The sequence below is a fragment of the Arthroderma uncinatum genome (assembly GCF_011692745.1).
Source record: "Arthroderma uncinatum strain CBS 119779 chromosome Unknown scaffold2, whole genome shotgun sequence".
NCBI lineage: Eukaryota > Fungi > Ascomycota > Eurotiomycetes > Onygenales > Arthrodermataceae > Arthroderma > Arthroderma uncinatum.
The window spans coordinates 5,485,236-5,499,784 of record NW_022983864.1 but is presented as its reverse complement, the minus strand read 5'-3'; the positions used below and the strand labels follow the sequence as shown (position 1 = coordinate 5,499,784).

The 14,549-nt window shown below is 46.7% G+C and overlaps 4 protein-coding genes across 4 annotated transcripts; 3 read left to right on the top strand and 1 right to left on the bottom strand.

Annotated features, from left to right (window-relative positions):
• Positions 1–1,296: 1,296 nt before the first annotated feature.
• On the top strand, positions 1,297–3,436 carry GIQ15_03599 (uncharacterized protein; the record flags this gene model as incomplete). The annotated part of the gene is made up of 2 exons (XM_033551016.1): positions 1,297–1,543; positions 1,608–3,436. The coding sequence occupies 2 exons, from the start codon at positions 1,297–1,299 to the stop codon at positions 3,434–3,436; spliced, it is 2,076 nt and encodes a 691-aa protein (XP_033408177.1).
• A 695-nt stretch (positions 3,437–4,131) lies between these two features.
• Positions 4,132–5,127, top strand: GIQ15_03598 (uncharacterized protein; the record flags this gene model as incomplete). Its single annotated transcript, XM_033551015.1, has 1 exon — positions 4,132–5,127. One exon carries the CDS (start codon positions 4,132–4,134, stop codon positions 5,125–5,127), a length of 996 nt encoding a protein of 331 aa, XP_033408176.1.
• A 2,064-nt stretch (positions 5,128–7,191) lies between these two features.
• Positions 7,192–8,218, top strand: GIQ15_03597 (uncharacterized protein; the record flags this gene model as incomplete). Its single annotated transcript, XM_033551014.1, has 5 exons — positions 7,192–7,194; positions 7,249–7,343; positions 7,389–7,515; positions 7,574–8,035; positions 8,126–8,218. 5 exons carry the CDS (start codon positions 7,192–7,194, stop codon positions 8,216–8,218), a joined length of 780 nt encoding a protein of 259 aa, XP_033408175.1.
• Positions 8,219–9,835: 1,617 nt separating this feature from the next.
• GIQ15_03596 (uncharacterized protein) lies at positions 9,836–12,541 on the bottom strand (the record flags this gene model as incomplete). The annotated part of the gene is made up of 6 exons (XM_033551013.1): positions 9,836–10,794; positions 10,851–10,934; positions 11,019–11,227; positions 11,291–11,658; positions 11,767–12,028; positions 12,078–12,541. 6 exons carry the CDS (start codon positions 12,539–12,541, stop codon positions 9,836–9,838), a joined length of 2,346 nt encoding a protein of 781 aa, XP_033408174.1.
• Between the last annotated feature and the right edge of the window lie 2,008 nt (positions 12,542–14,549).

Sequence of the window (14,549 nt, the reverse complement as noted above, 5' to 3'; positions counted from 1 at the left end):
TTCTTTGTTTTGTTCTTTGTCCGTCTGCCGGTCTCCCGCTCGAAACAAAGAACAAACCGCCTGGCAAGATATTGAATCTCCTGATGATCGACTAGGCAGCAGACGCATCTTCGTTTTGGTAATATTGCATGGAGTTTGCCCGCCCCCCAGAATATATATTGCACCATCTGGCCAGTATTCTGTAGGATCCTCGCAAAGCCGAATACAATCATTTCCCCGAGTGTCTGCCAAATTCTTTTCGCTATCCACAAGCTATCAACGCTAAGCCCATGGAATCCTCTATGTTTCTCTGTGGGTCGAGGAAATCCACGGCACGAAGAAGCGAGACAGCTAAATTCAACGACATCCGCCGGGCACAAGACGATCTCGAAATGGAGGATATAAAGATTATCAATAGGGCCGGTCGCGAACGCAATATACTATGGTAAGAATAACAAGTTGTATAACATCGATGATAGTCACGCAAGCTTGCTGACTCTAAGAAGCCCATTTTGCAATACCTTCGTCGATAGCGACTGCTATATCAGCGGCCATTTCAACTGGTGCACCTCTCACGAGTATATCGCCGATATTAATGGTGAGGAATCATGTCATTATGAAGGAGCCGGTGATGGGTATGGCTGCAGCATCGTTTATAGCACTGGGGGTTAATGCCTTTCAAAGAAAAATTACATCTTGTATTCAAATGTATTTGAAATTCGACAAGTCAGCTGCTCTTATCCACATCAAAACTCTCCTATCACCGGGGCAACATAATCGTGCGGGAAAATCAGCTGTCGAAAGACCCTCGGAGTGAAATGCCTGGTAAGGTGAAAAATATATATATATAAAGTCAATGCTTGCTACTCGATGGTATTGCTATGTACAAAGGCTAAAGGCCTAATTGGGGAGAGACTTGCTAGCACTGTTGGCTCGGGTTCTTGCTCTTTTAGTTTGTTTATTTGAACCCTGAGGATCCTCGACGCTGTCATTTGGCTGTGCAAAGCTCCACGCGGCATCATGGAACTCAGCTTCATCAGACGTGGCTGATGTATCAGAGTCCTCTTGGATGACAGTTGGCTCTGAGGTTGCCTCGCGTTCAGACGTAGACAGAAGTTCGGATCGAGCTTGCCTGTGTCTCTCGTTCACAGATTTGATAAGATCGTCCCGCTGTTCTTTTGCCCAATCCCGTGCATTCCATCAGTCTCCGATACGCATATTCAAAAGCTCGCCCACTGCTTCATCCGCCATAATGCCCATACAAAGCTTGGAATCCATTTGATCCATGGCCATTTCAAAACCCCAATCGACACAGTCATGCTCGGTACTAACTTTGAAAATCCTTGTGGTCGTTGGACCAAACCAAAAACGATTAACGAAGTTGACCTCAACAACGTTCACGGCCACATATTCGCCCTCACGTCCGCACATGACTTTGTCGCCTACGAGTACCAGGACGGCCCAATGCCCGATCTCTCTGGCATCGAACCAGCATTTTTCACCGAGTTGATCGCATATCTCATCGACAATAGATTGTCGGCTGTTCTCGGACTCCAAGTTCTCGGTGAGGCCATGCCTGTTAGGAACAAGATAACTAGTTAACTTTTCACGTGATGCTGCTGGACCAGGAAGCCGTCGAAACCAAGCCTTGAGCTTCATTCATCCAACTTCCAAAGGCCTCACGATCACGATGGACGATGCTGTACGCCCAGCTGTCAAGACACGGCGTGCTGTATTTGAGAAAGGCTTTCGTGTTTGGTTAAGCCTTTACAATATCGCTGACAAAGAGACGATTATACCCGAAAGTTGTTTCCAGGTTCAAGGGACATTTGCACATCTGCCTCACTTTCCTCCAGATATAGATCTAAAAGATCGCCATGGCAGTCTATATGCGAGGGGAACTTCGATTTGGTCAACACATGGACCCCGAGAGTTCCCTTTTCTTGAAAAAACTTTTGATATTCCAATCTCGATAATTAGCCCGACCGGTCTCACGCTCTCTTCTGACCCTAACCTGGACTATCGGAATTGGTTTGGTTGCGAAGAGGACCATATTTCCGTGCTTATACTCGCCTGGTCCTACATTCTTTCAGCTCGCTGGGCGGAGCTGATGTCAGGTTCCGTTCTGGGATACACTGGTAGCCAGCCAACCCAGAATGACGGCGACCAGGATGCCATTTTTGTGGATGTCGGCGATGTCAATAGCGAGGCGGCAAGGTGGTGGGCGGCTGTTTTGGCCCCAGGGGAGGGCTGGCGGGCTTGTATAAGTTCGGACGAGGCCGAATATAAATCCCCATGGTCGATACTATTGCAATCGGGCCCAGGCTTTAGGCTTCCATGCCATGGGTCACACCCTCCGATGTCAGCTGAGGCCATATCATCTGCCACTGCCCTTCATTACCTTTCGGAGTACTGCAACCTCCACAACGCTATGGATCAGAGCCACGCAGCACTATCTGCAGCTCTAATGCTTCCTCTCTCAAACTCCAGGGGGTACCAGATTCGCCTACCAACACCTAAGCTTAGATATGGAGAGAGTGCTGCATTGAAAGCGAGGACACAAATCGACCATAAGTGGCTACAGACATCCCGCCATCTGGACAAGCTACTTGTTCTAAGCTGCAGCACTAGAGGCGTACAGTCATTGCTATCCAGCGTCTTCTACGATCCCGGCGTAGCCTGCAATTTGGTTAGCCCATGGCTACAGGCTACTTTTGCTATCCTTGACTCTGTTGACGATAACCGCCTTGTACATATCATGACGAGAAGGGTTCCACGCCTTGCTTTTCTATGGCTTGGGGCAATTATAACGTGCGTCCATGGCGACGTTTTGCGAGATGCACGATTCGGTCTGATCCCGGTGGAACTCCACGCGGCTATGTGGACTGGAACTATCCAATCATTTATACAAGAGCCTATACCTCAGCCTCCAGCTGTGGGAGGCAGCATTTCACGCGCAAATGAGTGTCGGCTTCTGTATCTTATGCAGAAAGAATATCATACTCGTTGGCCAACGTGTCAGTGGACACCGTTTGGAGATACAGCCCTTGAGGATACTGATATGAGTGTCCGCTCTTATGCTAAGCATATTCGATGGGAGCTTATATATGTGGGGTGGAAATGGACCACCCGAGATGGCAAACTGGTTCATCAAGTCTGTGACAAGGGGCTTACACCGACTTTTCCCGAATCACCGCAGGAGCCACCTCATATCCCCATCAGTTATGATGCTCTTGATCTTGAAGAGGAGTCGGCGTCAGAGAATGCTACGCGAAACATATTTGGCTGGCTACGGTTTGAAGGGTTCCCCGGGAACGAAAAGGAAATATACAGTCACGAGTGGTTTGACCTTGGAGATTCGGACGAAGAAGCGTTATGTGGAATATCTGAGACTAGTATCGGCAACTCTTCTGCAGCAGCAGATGTGGAGGCTTGGATCAATCACAACGCCTTTTAATCTTCATGTGAAATCTCAATATGAGTACTAATAATGCCCCAGAATCTGGAACCGAGTTCCTCGACATCAACCTATACGATTTTGCAGTCCCTGTACCCAACTCTCAGCCTCTCCCCATGTCGAACGTCAATACCCCTTGAGGTAATCACACAAGTTCTCGAGAATCTCCCGGATTTGGACGCTAGTATGGTCTTAGGGGATAATCTGTTGGATTTTCCGTGGCAGGAAAGATTAGTTTCCTAATGAGGCAAATTGGGCAGAGCATTCAAGGAATACTGAAGGGCAGAAATACTATAAGCGGCAATTCCTAATGATTAAATTTCTACTCTGGGCCACAAGGACGGACTTGAAGGACTCCAGATTAGGAACTTTTCTCAACCCACTTTCCCAATCAGGCAAATTCGATCAAATTTCCTAAAGGTCGCTGGTTTATGGCTTGGTACATAACTGTAACACATCCCGGATTTGGTTTCTCTGTAATGGATCAAGCAATTCCCCCATTCCCCCATTCACCCTTGCAACCGCTTAACTAAATATTTCACCGGGGCGACGTTCTCGCTTCCTGGCTTCCCAACAGCTCCGCAGTAGTGAGTTAGTTCATGCCAAGATATCGTTGGGCATCCCTGCAGCGAAGCTTGCCACCCAGGAAGGAAGCATATAATCAGTGCGCTTGAACTTCTATGCGCAGAGTCAGGATGGCTGGCCATGTAAGAATGGGCGGCGTTATGGAGCCAACCTTCCATAAACTGGACAACTACGGCGATATTATTTTGGTCTTGGATAAGCAGGATGCTGCATATGAAGACAACGAGGATTTCTATACTCTGTTTGAGCTTCCTTCGCCTATAAACGAGGAACAAATTGAGGAGAACCTTCCAGACCCTTCTCTTTATACAGCGAAGAAAGGTCGTAAGAAAAAGGCCTCTGGCATGCTGCCTTGGGAGTATCGTATAGTCGAACCCGAGCTAGTATTTGAAGTTGAACCTGAACCCGAGCCTGAGATCGAACCTGAGCAAGCATTTGAAGTCGAACCCGAATCCGAACCTGAGCCTGAGGTCGAGCCAGCCCTTTACTGGCTAGGTGAGAGCCAGGAAAGGACGAACGCCGAGTCTCGTGCGCCGGCGACTGGCAATGAAGCGGACAAAGATGAGTTCGAAGAGATGGGCATTCAGGCCGCAGATAACTCGACTCCACGCGGCCTATCTCACCCTATTCAATTTCAAGTATCCTCTAAACATCTCACACTTGCTTCGCCTGCCTTTGAGATAATGTTGAAAAGAGCATGGTCTGAGGCACACACCCTTAATACCCAAGGATCTGCAGAATTACGCGCGCTTGGTACTACTTCGGAGGCTCTCCGCATTTTTCTGAACGCTGTCTATGGCCGCACGCATGATATTCCACGAACCGTGGAAGTCAGGCTTCTGTGCGAAGTTGCGGTTCTCGTTGATTATTATAAATCTTATGATGCCCTTCAATTTTATGCCGACACTTGGATTAAAGGCCTGAGGCACCAGTCGAGAGAGATGACCCAAGATAGTGTTAGATGGCTATGCATATCTTGGGTGTTTAAAAGCAGCGATATCTTCGAAAGCGTTACTGGGGTTTTCCAGCGCCAGGCAAAGGCTCCGCTTCAGGTCTCGAAACTTCCAATCTCGGGTGCCGTGATAGGTAAAGAATCACCCCTATAGCTCCGATGTTTGAGTGCTAATTGTCTCCCCCTCACCAGACAAGATCAACCAGTCAAGAGACGCCTGTATTGAGGGCATAATCTCGGCTCTACATGATGTAGTCGAGGACCTTGAAAGTGGGAGAACACGCTGCAGTTTCGAGTGCGACTCCATGCGCCTCGGGTCGCTGAGGAAGCAATTGAAATCCAGACGTCTTCTCAACCCGCGCCCATCAGGCCCATATCTCGGTTACAGCTTTTCAAGAATTTGTGAGAGCATTCGTAAGATTGGTATCCCGCCGTGGTATGGATACGAGAAATATAGTGGATATCAGCGGAGCTCATCTCCCCATAACTGTCGGATCGGGCCAGCTATCAGCTCGATTATTGACAACGCGGAGAACTCCATCGAAGATATAAAAATGGACAAATTTCTTGGTAAGCCGATTAACTAAATACCTGAGGTCTTGGAAGAATACATACTTGCGAGGTCGATGCAAAACCCCGCCGTTATTATACATAGGCCGGAATAGATGGCTTCCTTCTCCCTTTCTACTTCTTGCGTTGTTGTTTTGTTACTTCATTTTCTTGGTTCCTTCTTTTTCTATTTGCTTTCTTCCTCATTTTTCTCTTTTCTCTTTTTCTCTTCTGATTTTCTTTCTTTCTCTCCTTTTTTGCTTCTTTTCTCCCCCTGGCTTTGGTTGCGGCCCTGGTGTTGGTATCCGCCCTAGTTTTATTTCGTTTCTTTAAGTTAGTCCGTTTACCCTTTAGGCTGGGGACCTCCCTATGAGTAATATCCTTCTCCAGCCGTTAGCCTCCTATCTGTTATCTCTCGGGGAATGTACTCCTTCTACCTTTTTTATATCAAGCCCTAAATCTCCCACGCCTGTGTTCTGTATGGTACGCTGACCCGTAGTTATCCCATTTTCACCGGTAATTATTCGCAACGATATGACCGTTCGCGCTTTTCGCCAAAGTGGTTCTTTCACGGCCAAGGCCCCAAAATTTGCAATCCAGATGCAGGTTTCATCCGTGGGCCAGGCCTGGTATGAGAAATCCTCTGCACCTCTGACCGTTGGGTGCACCATCTCTATCCGCGATACGGCGCTGCCCCAAAATGCTCCTTTCAGGATCGGCGCCTCGATAGCTTGGTAGTTTGTCCTTCCCGAAGGATTAAATTTGTGCGGAGGAGGTGGTGTTAAAACTATGACTGTGGCACCTTGCGAGATGTAGTAAGCAAAGATGGCGGAGGCCACTTTCATATACTTGCTCCATCTGCTCGTCGACATTTTCGATTTAAGGCAAGATGGGTGATTCTTGTCCATCAGCGAACCCATGGCTATACTCAGTGTCTGCATCCCATGCTCCTTGGCCCATCGCTGAGCGCATTCATACGGAACACCGCTCCACATAATTTGATGATTCTGGGTACATCCACGGAGGAGCTTCCGAAGAATCTGCACCTCCTCCTCGACCGTTAAAAGCTCATATATAGGTCCTAGGCTCACCAATCGGTTCTCTAGATCAGCCTCTTGGGCAGTCGATAAGCCACTATCCATTTCGTCGGCGGATTACTTTATGAATTTCCTGCCTGTAGCATAACAATCTGTGTGGCTAATCTTGCTATGATCGAGAGTGGGTAGCCAGAATATATACTACCAATGAGGAAGGTTTGACATCTGACGTTATCCGAAGCAGTTTCGAAAGTGGGCGGGCCGTTGTAGGCTTTTATATAACCTGGTACTTTCAATCAATAATCTAACGATTTTGTTCAACGCTCCCCTTCTTTGCTAGGGATTCAATAAATATATACATACTGTAGAAACTGAGCTACCCGTTTCTGCCAGATGTTTTCTGTTGATCAGTGTGCGTGCTAAAAATAGTCAAGCGTTGGAGCATTTAATCCCAGTACCCCACCCTCGACCCCGCCTCATTCACCTGCTTGTTAGTCAGCAAAATCTTGCTCATTCTCCATAGTGCCCTTTTCTATTCTTCGAGTGATAATATTATTATGATGGTTAAGAAGAAAAGTTCACGCCCTTTGGGTCAGAACAGAACTTTCAAACCAGCTCCCTCATCTACCGCGATGGTAAGCTTAGCATTTTCTAGGTTCTGAAAGAGTTCTACGTAATCTTAAGTTCAGAGAAATGTAACTGATTATCTTGTGAAGTCCACGATTCCACAGTACAAGATGGAGGCCGAGAAAAATACTTATACGTTATCCGGTAGTCTCAAAAGGTATGGGACAACAACTTATAAATGGCAGGTGGTTGACTCTTCTAGATACTTTGCTTCCGGTCAATTCGCGGATCTTACTATTCGGGCGGACGGTGAGGTACTCAAAGTCCATAAAGTAGTTGTCTGCGGCCAGTCCGAATACTTTTCTCGCATGTTCAGCGGCGAATGGGAAGTATGCAGATATCTCGCATCTGTGAATCTAAAAAGCCTTACTAACTTCCGGCTGTTAGGAAACAGTTAATAATGAAGTTGAGCTTAAGGAGGTGGAGCCTGATGCTGTCGCAACTATCATCCGTTTTCTATATGGATTTGATTATGATAGCAGCGGCAGCAGTGGCGCTCGTATCTCTCCCATGTTATTCGATGCGCAGATATATGGGCTTGCCGAAAAATATGGCATTCCAAGCCTGAAGGAGCGCGTCAAGGAAAAATTTGCCAACTCAGTTCGCGCCTGCTGGGATATGGACGACTTTCCTCTAGTGATTGAAGAGGTCTATACCACAACCGCTTCCGCAGACCGAGGTCTTCGCGATTTGATAACTGGAACCTGTCATGAGCACTTCTCCGAACTCTTGCAGAAGGAGGGATTTATACGGGCACTAGAGAGCTGTATATACTTTGCAGCAGACCTCGCGAAGCAAGGGTCACAACCTCTGCCGAAGTACCGATGTCCCAACTGCAGTAAGGAGTGGGTATGCAGACCCATCGGGAAATACTGTATGTTTTGTGGGGCATCATACTCTAATTGGAGTAACTATGTCGTCAAAACATCAAATAAATAGGAATACTTGCCCCCCGCTTTACGGCACATTCCAAGGAACCAGGCTATAAATGGAAATTACTATCTGATTATTACTTTCAAATTACTCGATTAGGAATTGGGAAGTTGCCCAATTGGGTAAACCAGCAGAGCTATCGAAGGACGATTTCCTAAAGGGCAGAGACATTTACTCTAAGCGGCAATTCCTAGTTCGGTAATCGTACATGTTACCTAAACAAGCAATTAAACATGACCTAAAGCGGTAGAAGGGTTTCCTTAGGGGCTTTCCCAGGTTAGGAGTAGAAATTCCTGTTTGGGGATGCCCAACCCACATCCCTAACTAGGAAAATTCGAGCAAAGGGAAAATTCCCCGAAGAAGGACAGATAGAGTGCTATAACGGAAATGCCCAATGCGCTAATTATACATGGTTGTCTAAAAAAAATGGAGAGTGACTACAGTACAGGTGTTCTATCCCCGGAGCGGTACGTTGTGGGTTTCGAGGGTATGGAGCTTGAACGCCATGACGCTCGAAGGGAAGACGGCTATTCCATGCGTCCAGCAGAAGCCGCAACGCTTTGTCCCTGACGAGTACGCCTGCAGCTCCTCCCTATGAACGGTCTTTTCTACATGGTAGTAAGTCTCTTTGGATATAGGAATGTACATTGGTAATGGAAAATTGTATGCCTTCCGTTCCAACATGCATATTTGGTAGGTTTTCGAATGCCAGCTGTAGCATCTTCGCCACATCTCGTGCCGGCGAGCCATCCAGGCCCAATTGATCCAGAAGGTCGGCGAGGAGTTTACCTACAGGCAGGTGTATGGCAGGCCGAGGTCGCCCCAGTGAAGCCTCGTCGTCCCAGATACTCGTGAGCAGATTGACAGAGCTGAGCTGACAGCGCCGCAATCTTCCTCGCTCGGCAGTCCGTGCACAATGTGATTTAACCAGGTGCAGCGCAACTGGTATGAGCATCTCTTCAATCGACTTCTCTCGAGCCAGCCTCCAGGCATGCTCAAACACTCGCTGGGCAGTATCCATGGTCACAAGGTGCTCATCGATGATAGAACGTAGACCCGAGAGCAGTGTGGGGTAAAAACAATCGTTTATCGGGCAATAGTCCCGGATAAAAATTGAATGTATAATGGGAATATTGCTGTTCGACAAAAGCCTGTCTGAGGGGGCGACAGGCTTGGGCCGTGGAGAAGAGAGAGGTATAGTCTGGTATCTCTTTCAGCGTTGCCATGATCAGCTCGGGCGGCAGTGTGTTTAGGTTTGGCATGGTAAAAGTCGTGCTCATGCTTAATAGGGAGTAAACTGCGGGAAACACACATATGCTGGGGGCCGTGGTCTTGTATTTGGCTGAGAAGAAAATCGGGGGAATCTTGCCTGTTTATACAGGTTCGAACTCATCACGCAAGCATGCAAGGCTGTCTTGCTAGGGGCTGTGGCTCACCCATGCATGCGTAGCGTTCCGCAAAGCTCCAATTTTGGAGATCAGCGGGTATGCTCCTTGACGGGTCAACATTGCACAGGGGTGACAGCTGAAATTTCGACACTTCAAACATTATATCGAATTCATTTCTCTACGCTTGAGAAGCTCTTCGTCGGGATAGGAAATTCTAAGATCTGTAAATCAGGTTTGTGGTGAGCCTAGCTCTAACCAACCGACACATTCGCGGCCAGCCGCTTATTTTCTTGGGATCGTTAGGTATGGCAGCGGTAGCGGCGAACGGCTACGTCAACGTCCGATACATTAATTCCACATGGCCCCGTAGGTGCTGCTTGTGCTCCAGCTTGATACCGCAGAAAGGGCATTCGATCGGCCCCTGTTCTGGGAGATGGCGTAGATAGTCGTTCCGGAGATGTCTTGTTACCTCCTGGGGCCTTGCGTACATCTTGAGGCAGTGGAAGCAGGCGCGTGGCCGTTTGGTTTCCTCCTCCGCCCCAGAGGCAACCGAAACGATGTGCTCTCGAGCCCTGACGGCTTCACTCTTACGGGGGGCCTCCTCTGTCTTGGCCCTCTTGACGTCCACCTCTGGCGGCGGGTCGGGGGCAGCTCGCTTCGGCGGCCTCCCCTTCCGTGGCCCTCCCTCGCGCACGCTGCAGTAGGTGCGGGCGGCTTCGACGGCGGCGTTTCGACGCTTCCACTCGGCCTCTACGTCTTCGGAGACCGGCCACGTCATCAGCTTGTCGAGGAGGTCGACGAGCTCAGGCGGCAGCTCCATACCCAACGTCTCCCTCTTCTCCTCGTCCATCGCCTTCCCGGAAAGCTGGCGCTCGATGTCGATGACCGCCTGCTTCTCGTCAAACTCCTCACGAACCTGCCTGCGAAGCTCGTAAAGCCGCCGCTTCCTTGCATTTGTCACCCTTCTCTTCAGCCGGTCGAGCTTGTCACGATTTTTCCTTGAATCGTCCAGGTCGCGACTCTCGAAAGCTTCTAGCTTCTGAATGGCTTCCTGGACCTCCGGGTCCGTGCCGATTGTGGCCTTTAGCTCGGGCGGAACATCACGTGGACGCCGGCGGTCGATCGAGGCGCCCATGCGGCTCATCGCTCGTATCATTGCCGAGTCGCGGCCGAGGCCTCTCATCACCCGGTCCAGCTGGTGGACTTCTCGCGTGAGATAGTGTCTCAGGAAGGTGCCAATGTTGGCGTGGTTCATGATGAGGTTTTGTTCCGCTTCGCTGAACTCGCCTGGAGGTATGTCAGTCTCTGGTGGGACGTGGGAGCAGAAGGCTTGTTTGTCTCACCGCTTTTGTTGATTCTCGTCCCGCTGCCGTACCTGAAACGGCGCATGAACATGACTTCAAGATAGCCGAGCAGCTCGCCAAAATCTTTAAGTAGTTTACTCATGGTCCCGCTTAACATCCTTTTCTTCCTGTCTACAACTACCTTCGCTTTTTCCATGCTTACCTTACAGAACACGTAGTGGTCTAGTTTGGAGGGTTTGAGTGGAACATCCATCTTCTGTCGGTTCTTACCTATCGCTAGGCGCTGTATGTCATCCATCGACTTTAGGTTGGGCGCCTTGAACGCATCATCGTCGAGGAGTATGCCGAGAAGGTAGGTGTGGATGCTCAGCATCAGAGACGGGTCGTTGATTATCTCAGGGAAGACAAATGTATTTCTAGTCAGGGTCAGCTACCCACCGCGCGCCACGGCGGGTGGCTCGAGCCGTGCCCTCACCTACAGTTGCGCTGGGGGGAGGAAGGAAGAGAGGGTGGGAGGAACATACATCTGTTTCATGCCAAGATACTTCTTTGTGAACCGGTGGGTGGTGGCGATCGCGATCCTATGCCTGCCGCCGTCAGGGTCGCGCTGCAGGGAGACCTTGAGGTCCCTGTAGCGCAGGTGCAGGATGGCGCTCGGTCGGTTTACCGTGAAGCAGCCAAGCAGGAGGTAGAGGCAAAGTTGTATTCGTTGTAGTCCGAGGTAGAATCGTTTCTCGAACCTCGTAAGGACCGTCTCCTCGAATTCGGCCAGATCCTCTATGTACATCGGCGTCTTCTCCTTCTCCTGGTTGTCTAGATCGTACTTTTCCGCCAACTTTCTCTTGATCTGCCGGGGAAGGTCAGCCGAAGCCTGACCTGCAGCGGCGGAAGCGCGGGGAGGAAGGCGGGGGCGTGGGGAGAGGGTAAGCTGGAAGAGGGTAAGCTGTCACTTTACCTTTTTCCATTTCCGAATAAGCTGGCCGGCAAGTCGCTTCTTCCTAGACTTCTTAAAGTAGCGTTGAAAATATTTCCAGGCGGTTTCGAGAGCGCTGACTTTCTTGGTTCGCTGCAGTCTACGACCGCCCTTTCCCCTTTTAAGCTTCATGCGCCAGTTGAAGTATCGGTAAAGAAGGTCGTAGTCCAGTAGCCGCAGCGCCTCGGCTGGCTGCCACCATACTGGCTCGTCAGGGCGTTCCCTCCGTTTCATCCGACAGTACCTGCAAGGCTCATTAGCGGTGCTCATGGAGGGTTCTCTGACCTGCTCACCGCTTCCACATGCCCTCTGCTCGTTCGATCTGCTCAATGGTGGAGTCCGCATAGCCGTCACCGTCGTTAGACGACAGCTCGTCGTCTGTGTCGTCGTCCGGGTCCTCTGATTCCGTGTCGGACCCAGACTCGGTGGGTGGCTTGCGTGGTGCCCCGTTGCCGGGTGCTCGCTCTCTATGCACGGTGCGAGCTGGTCTTACGGCCCTCCTGCGCGATACGCCGTCGCCGCACACAGGCCGTCGAACCGCTTTTGCTGACTTCCCGGTTTTCTTAGAAGGCGCGCCTTTATCGTCAGACCGGTCAGAGAGATAGGGCGACGTCAGATCCGTGTCGGAGCCTGTGTTGGAGTTCGCATCGGACCCAGAGGCGCTGGAAGGGCTGAACGAAGCTGTGCTTGCTTCACTGTCGCTGCCGCTGCTGCCCTCACCGCTGGAGTCACGCCGACGCTGCCTGCGCCGGGACATTGGAACGGAGACGACGGGGACCAAGAACGTGGGTGGGCGTTAAGGGGATATGGTGCTCGCCGCACAGGTGGAGAGAGAGGTCGGTTGTGGGAATGGAGAGTCGGACGACGCATGGGGGAAGGTATCTTGAGCGATACTTGAAGATGGTATCTTGGGGGTATCTTGGGGGAGTCCTGGGGAGAATATATAGGAGCCGTCCGCGCTCGGCGTGGCAGGGGTCGATGAGCGATCCATTTTTGGCACTGGGGCAGAAAATGGAGTCTAAGGTGAAGGAGGGTGATTGAGCGATCGAGCGCACGAAGAATGGGCGGTTACATGCTAATTCATGTTCGACGTCGCGAGCGAAGCGTCAATTCCAAGGGTCACGTGAAAGTGATCGGTGGTGCGTGTGCGGTACTGGGGAAGGCCCGGTGCTTGCGCACACGCCCACCTTGCGCAGGAATGGCCGGATCTGGCCCGCAGATCGAGCCTCTTTCGGCCTCTTTGGCGTAAAGCGAAACGTTATGGTAGTATAAAATAGATATACTTAATTAATCTATTTATAATTATAAATATTAAATTATATTAAATACCTATTTATAGCTCTATTAATTTTAATAGTTTAACTATAAAGTCTATTACTATTAATTTCTATATTATTTCTTTATAGAGTATAGACTATAGGAGTTTATATAGTATATATTATTCTATTTTATTTTATTAGTAAACTTTATACTCCTAAATATATTATTTAATCTCTCTCTATATTTTTAACTAATAGTAGTTTTATATAATCTAATCTATAATTTTTTTAATTTTAAAATATTCTATAATCTTTATACTATAGTTATCTCTTAATATTTATAGTTATATTTCTCAAAGTATATATATTAATTCTTAATATAGAAGTATTTTATTTTCCTTTTTATATTTTTTATTATTATTTTTAATTTATTTAAATAAGGGGTTCTTTATTATTATTCTCTATATTTTATTTATTAGAGTATCTTTTTTAGTTATAACTATTTAAGTAGCTCTTAATACTTACTAATCTAAGATTATATCCTTAATATTTAAATCTAGATATAATATTACTCTAAATTCTCTTTTCTTTATTATTAAGTTTAGTTTTCTACTTAATATATTTGCGAAAGTGTTTTCCATTTCTTTATAATATTATATCTTAAAGTTATAGTAGGCTAGTACCTTAATATACTATTTTAACTATTAATAAGTAAGTTTCTTAATTATTATAAAGTATATTAGATTCTAGTAGTTACTAATAATTATAGTTAAATACCTTGCTCTTTAGAGTTCTTACTTCTATCTTTTAAATACTATAATAATTATTAGTAGCTCTTTATTATAAATATTATAATTCTATTCTATAGGGGTTACAATTCTTATATAGTATATAACTAATCTTAGTTTTTCTATATTATCTTTCTATTATAATTATACTCTAATTATATAATCTAATATATCTATATTAAGATAACTCTCTTTATTTAGATCAAAGTATATTTATATATCTCTTTAATTAAACTTCTTCTTAAATTCTTTAAATACTTATTTTTTATTATTTCTCTAAATAAACTTTTTTACCTTTCTAAATAGATCTATTAGGGGTTTTACTATTATTAAGAATTTATATATATATTATTAATAATAATTTACTAGTTTATAGAATTATTATATTTCTTTAACTATTATTAGTATAGGCTAATTAATAATGGCTTTAACCTTATCTAGATCTATTTAGATTCCTTTTATTAATATAATATATTCTAGAAACTTAACTAATTATTTATAGAATTTATACTTTAATACTTTAAGGTAGAGTTTATACTTATTAAATTTTTTAAATACTTATCTAACTTTTTTTATATAATCTTCTTAGGTCCCTTTAATAAATATTAGAATATTATTTAGATATACTACTATAAAGATATTTAAATATTTATATAATATATTATTAATAAATATCTAGAATATTATTAATATATTAGTTAATCTAAAAGGTATAATT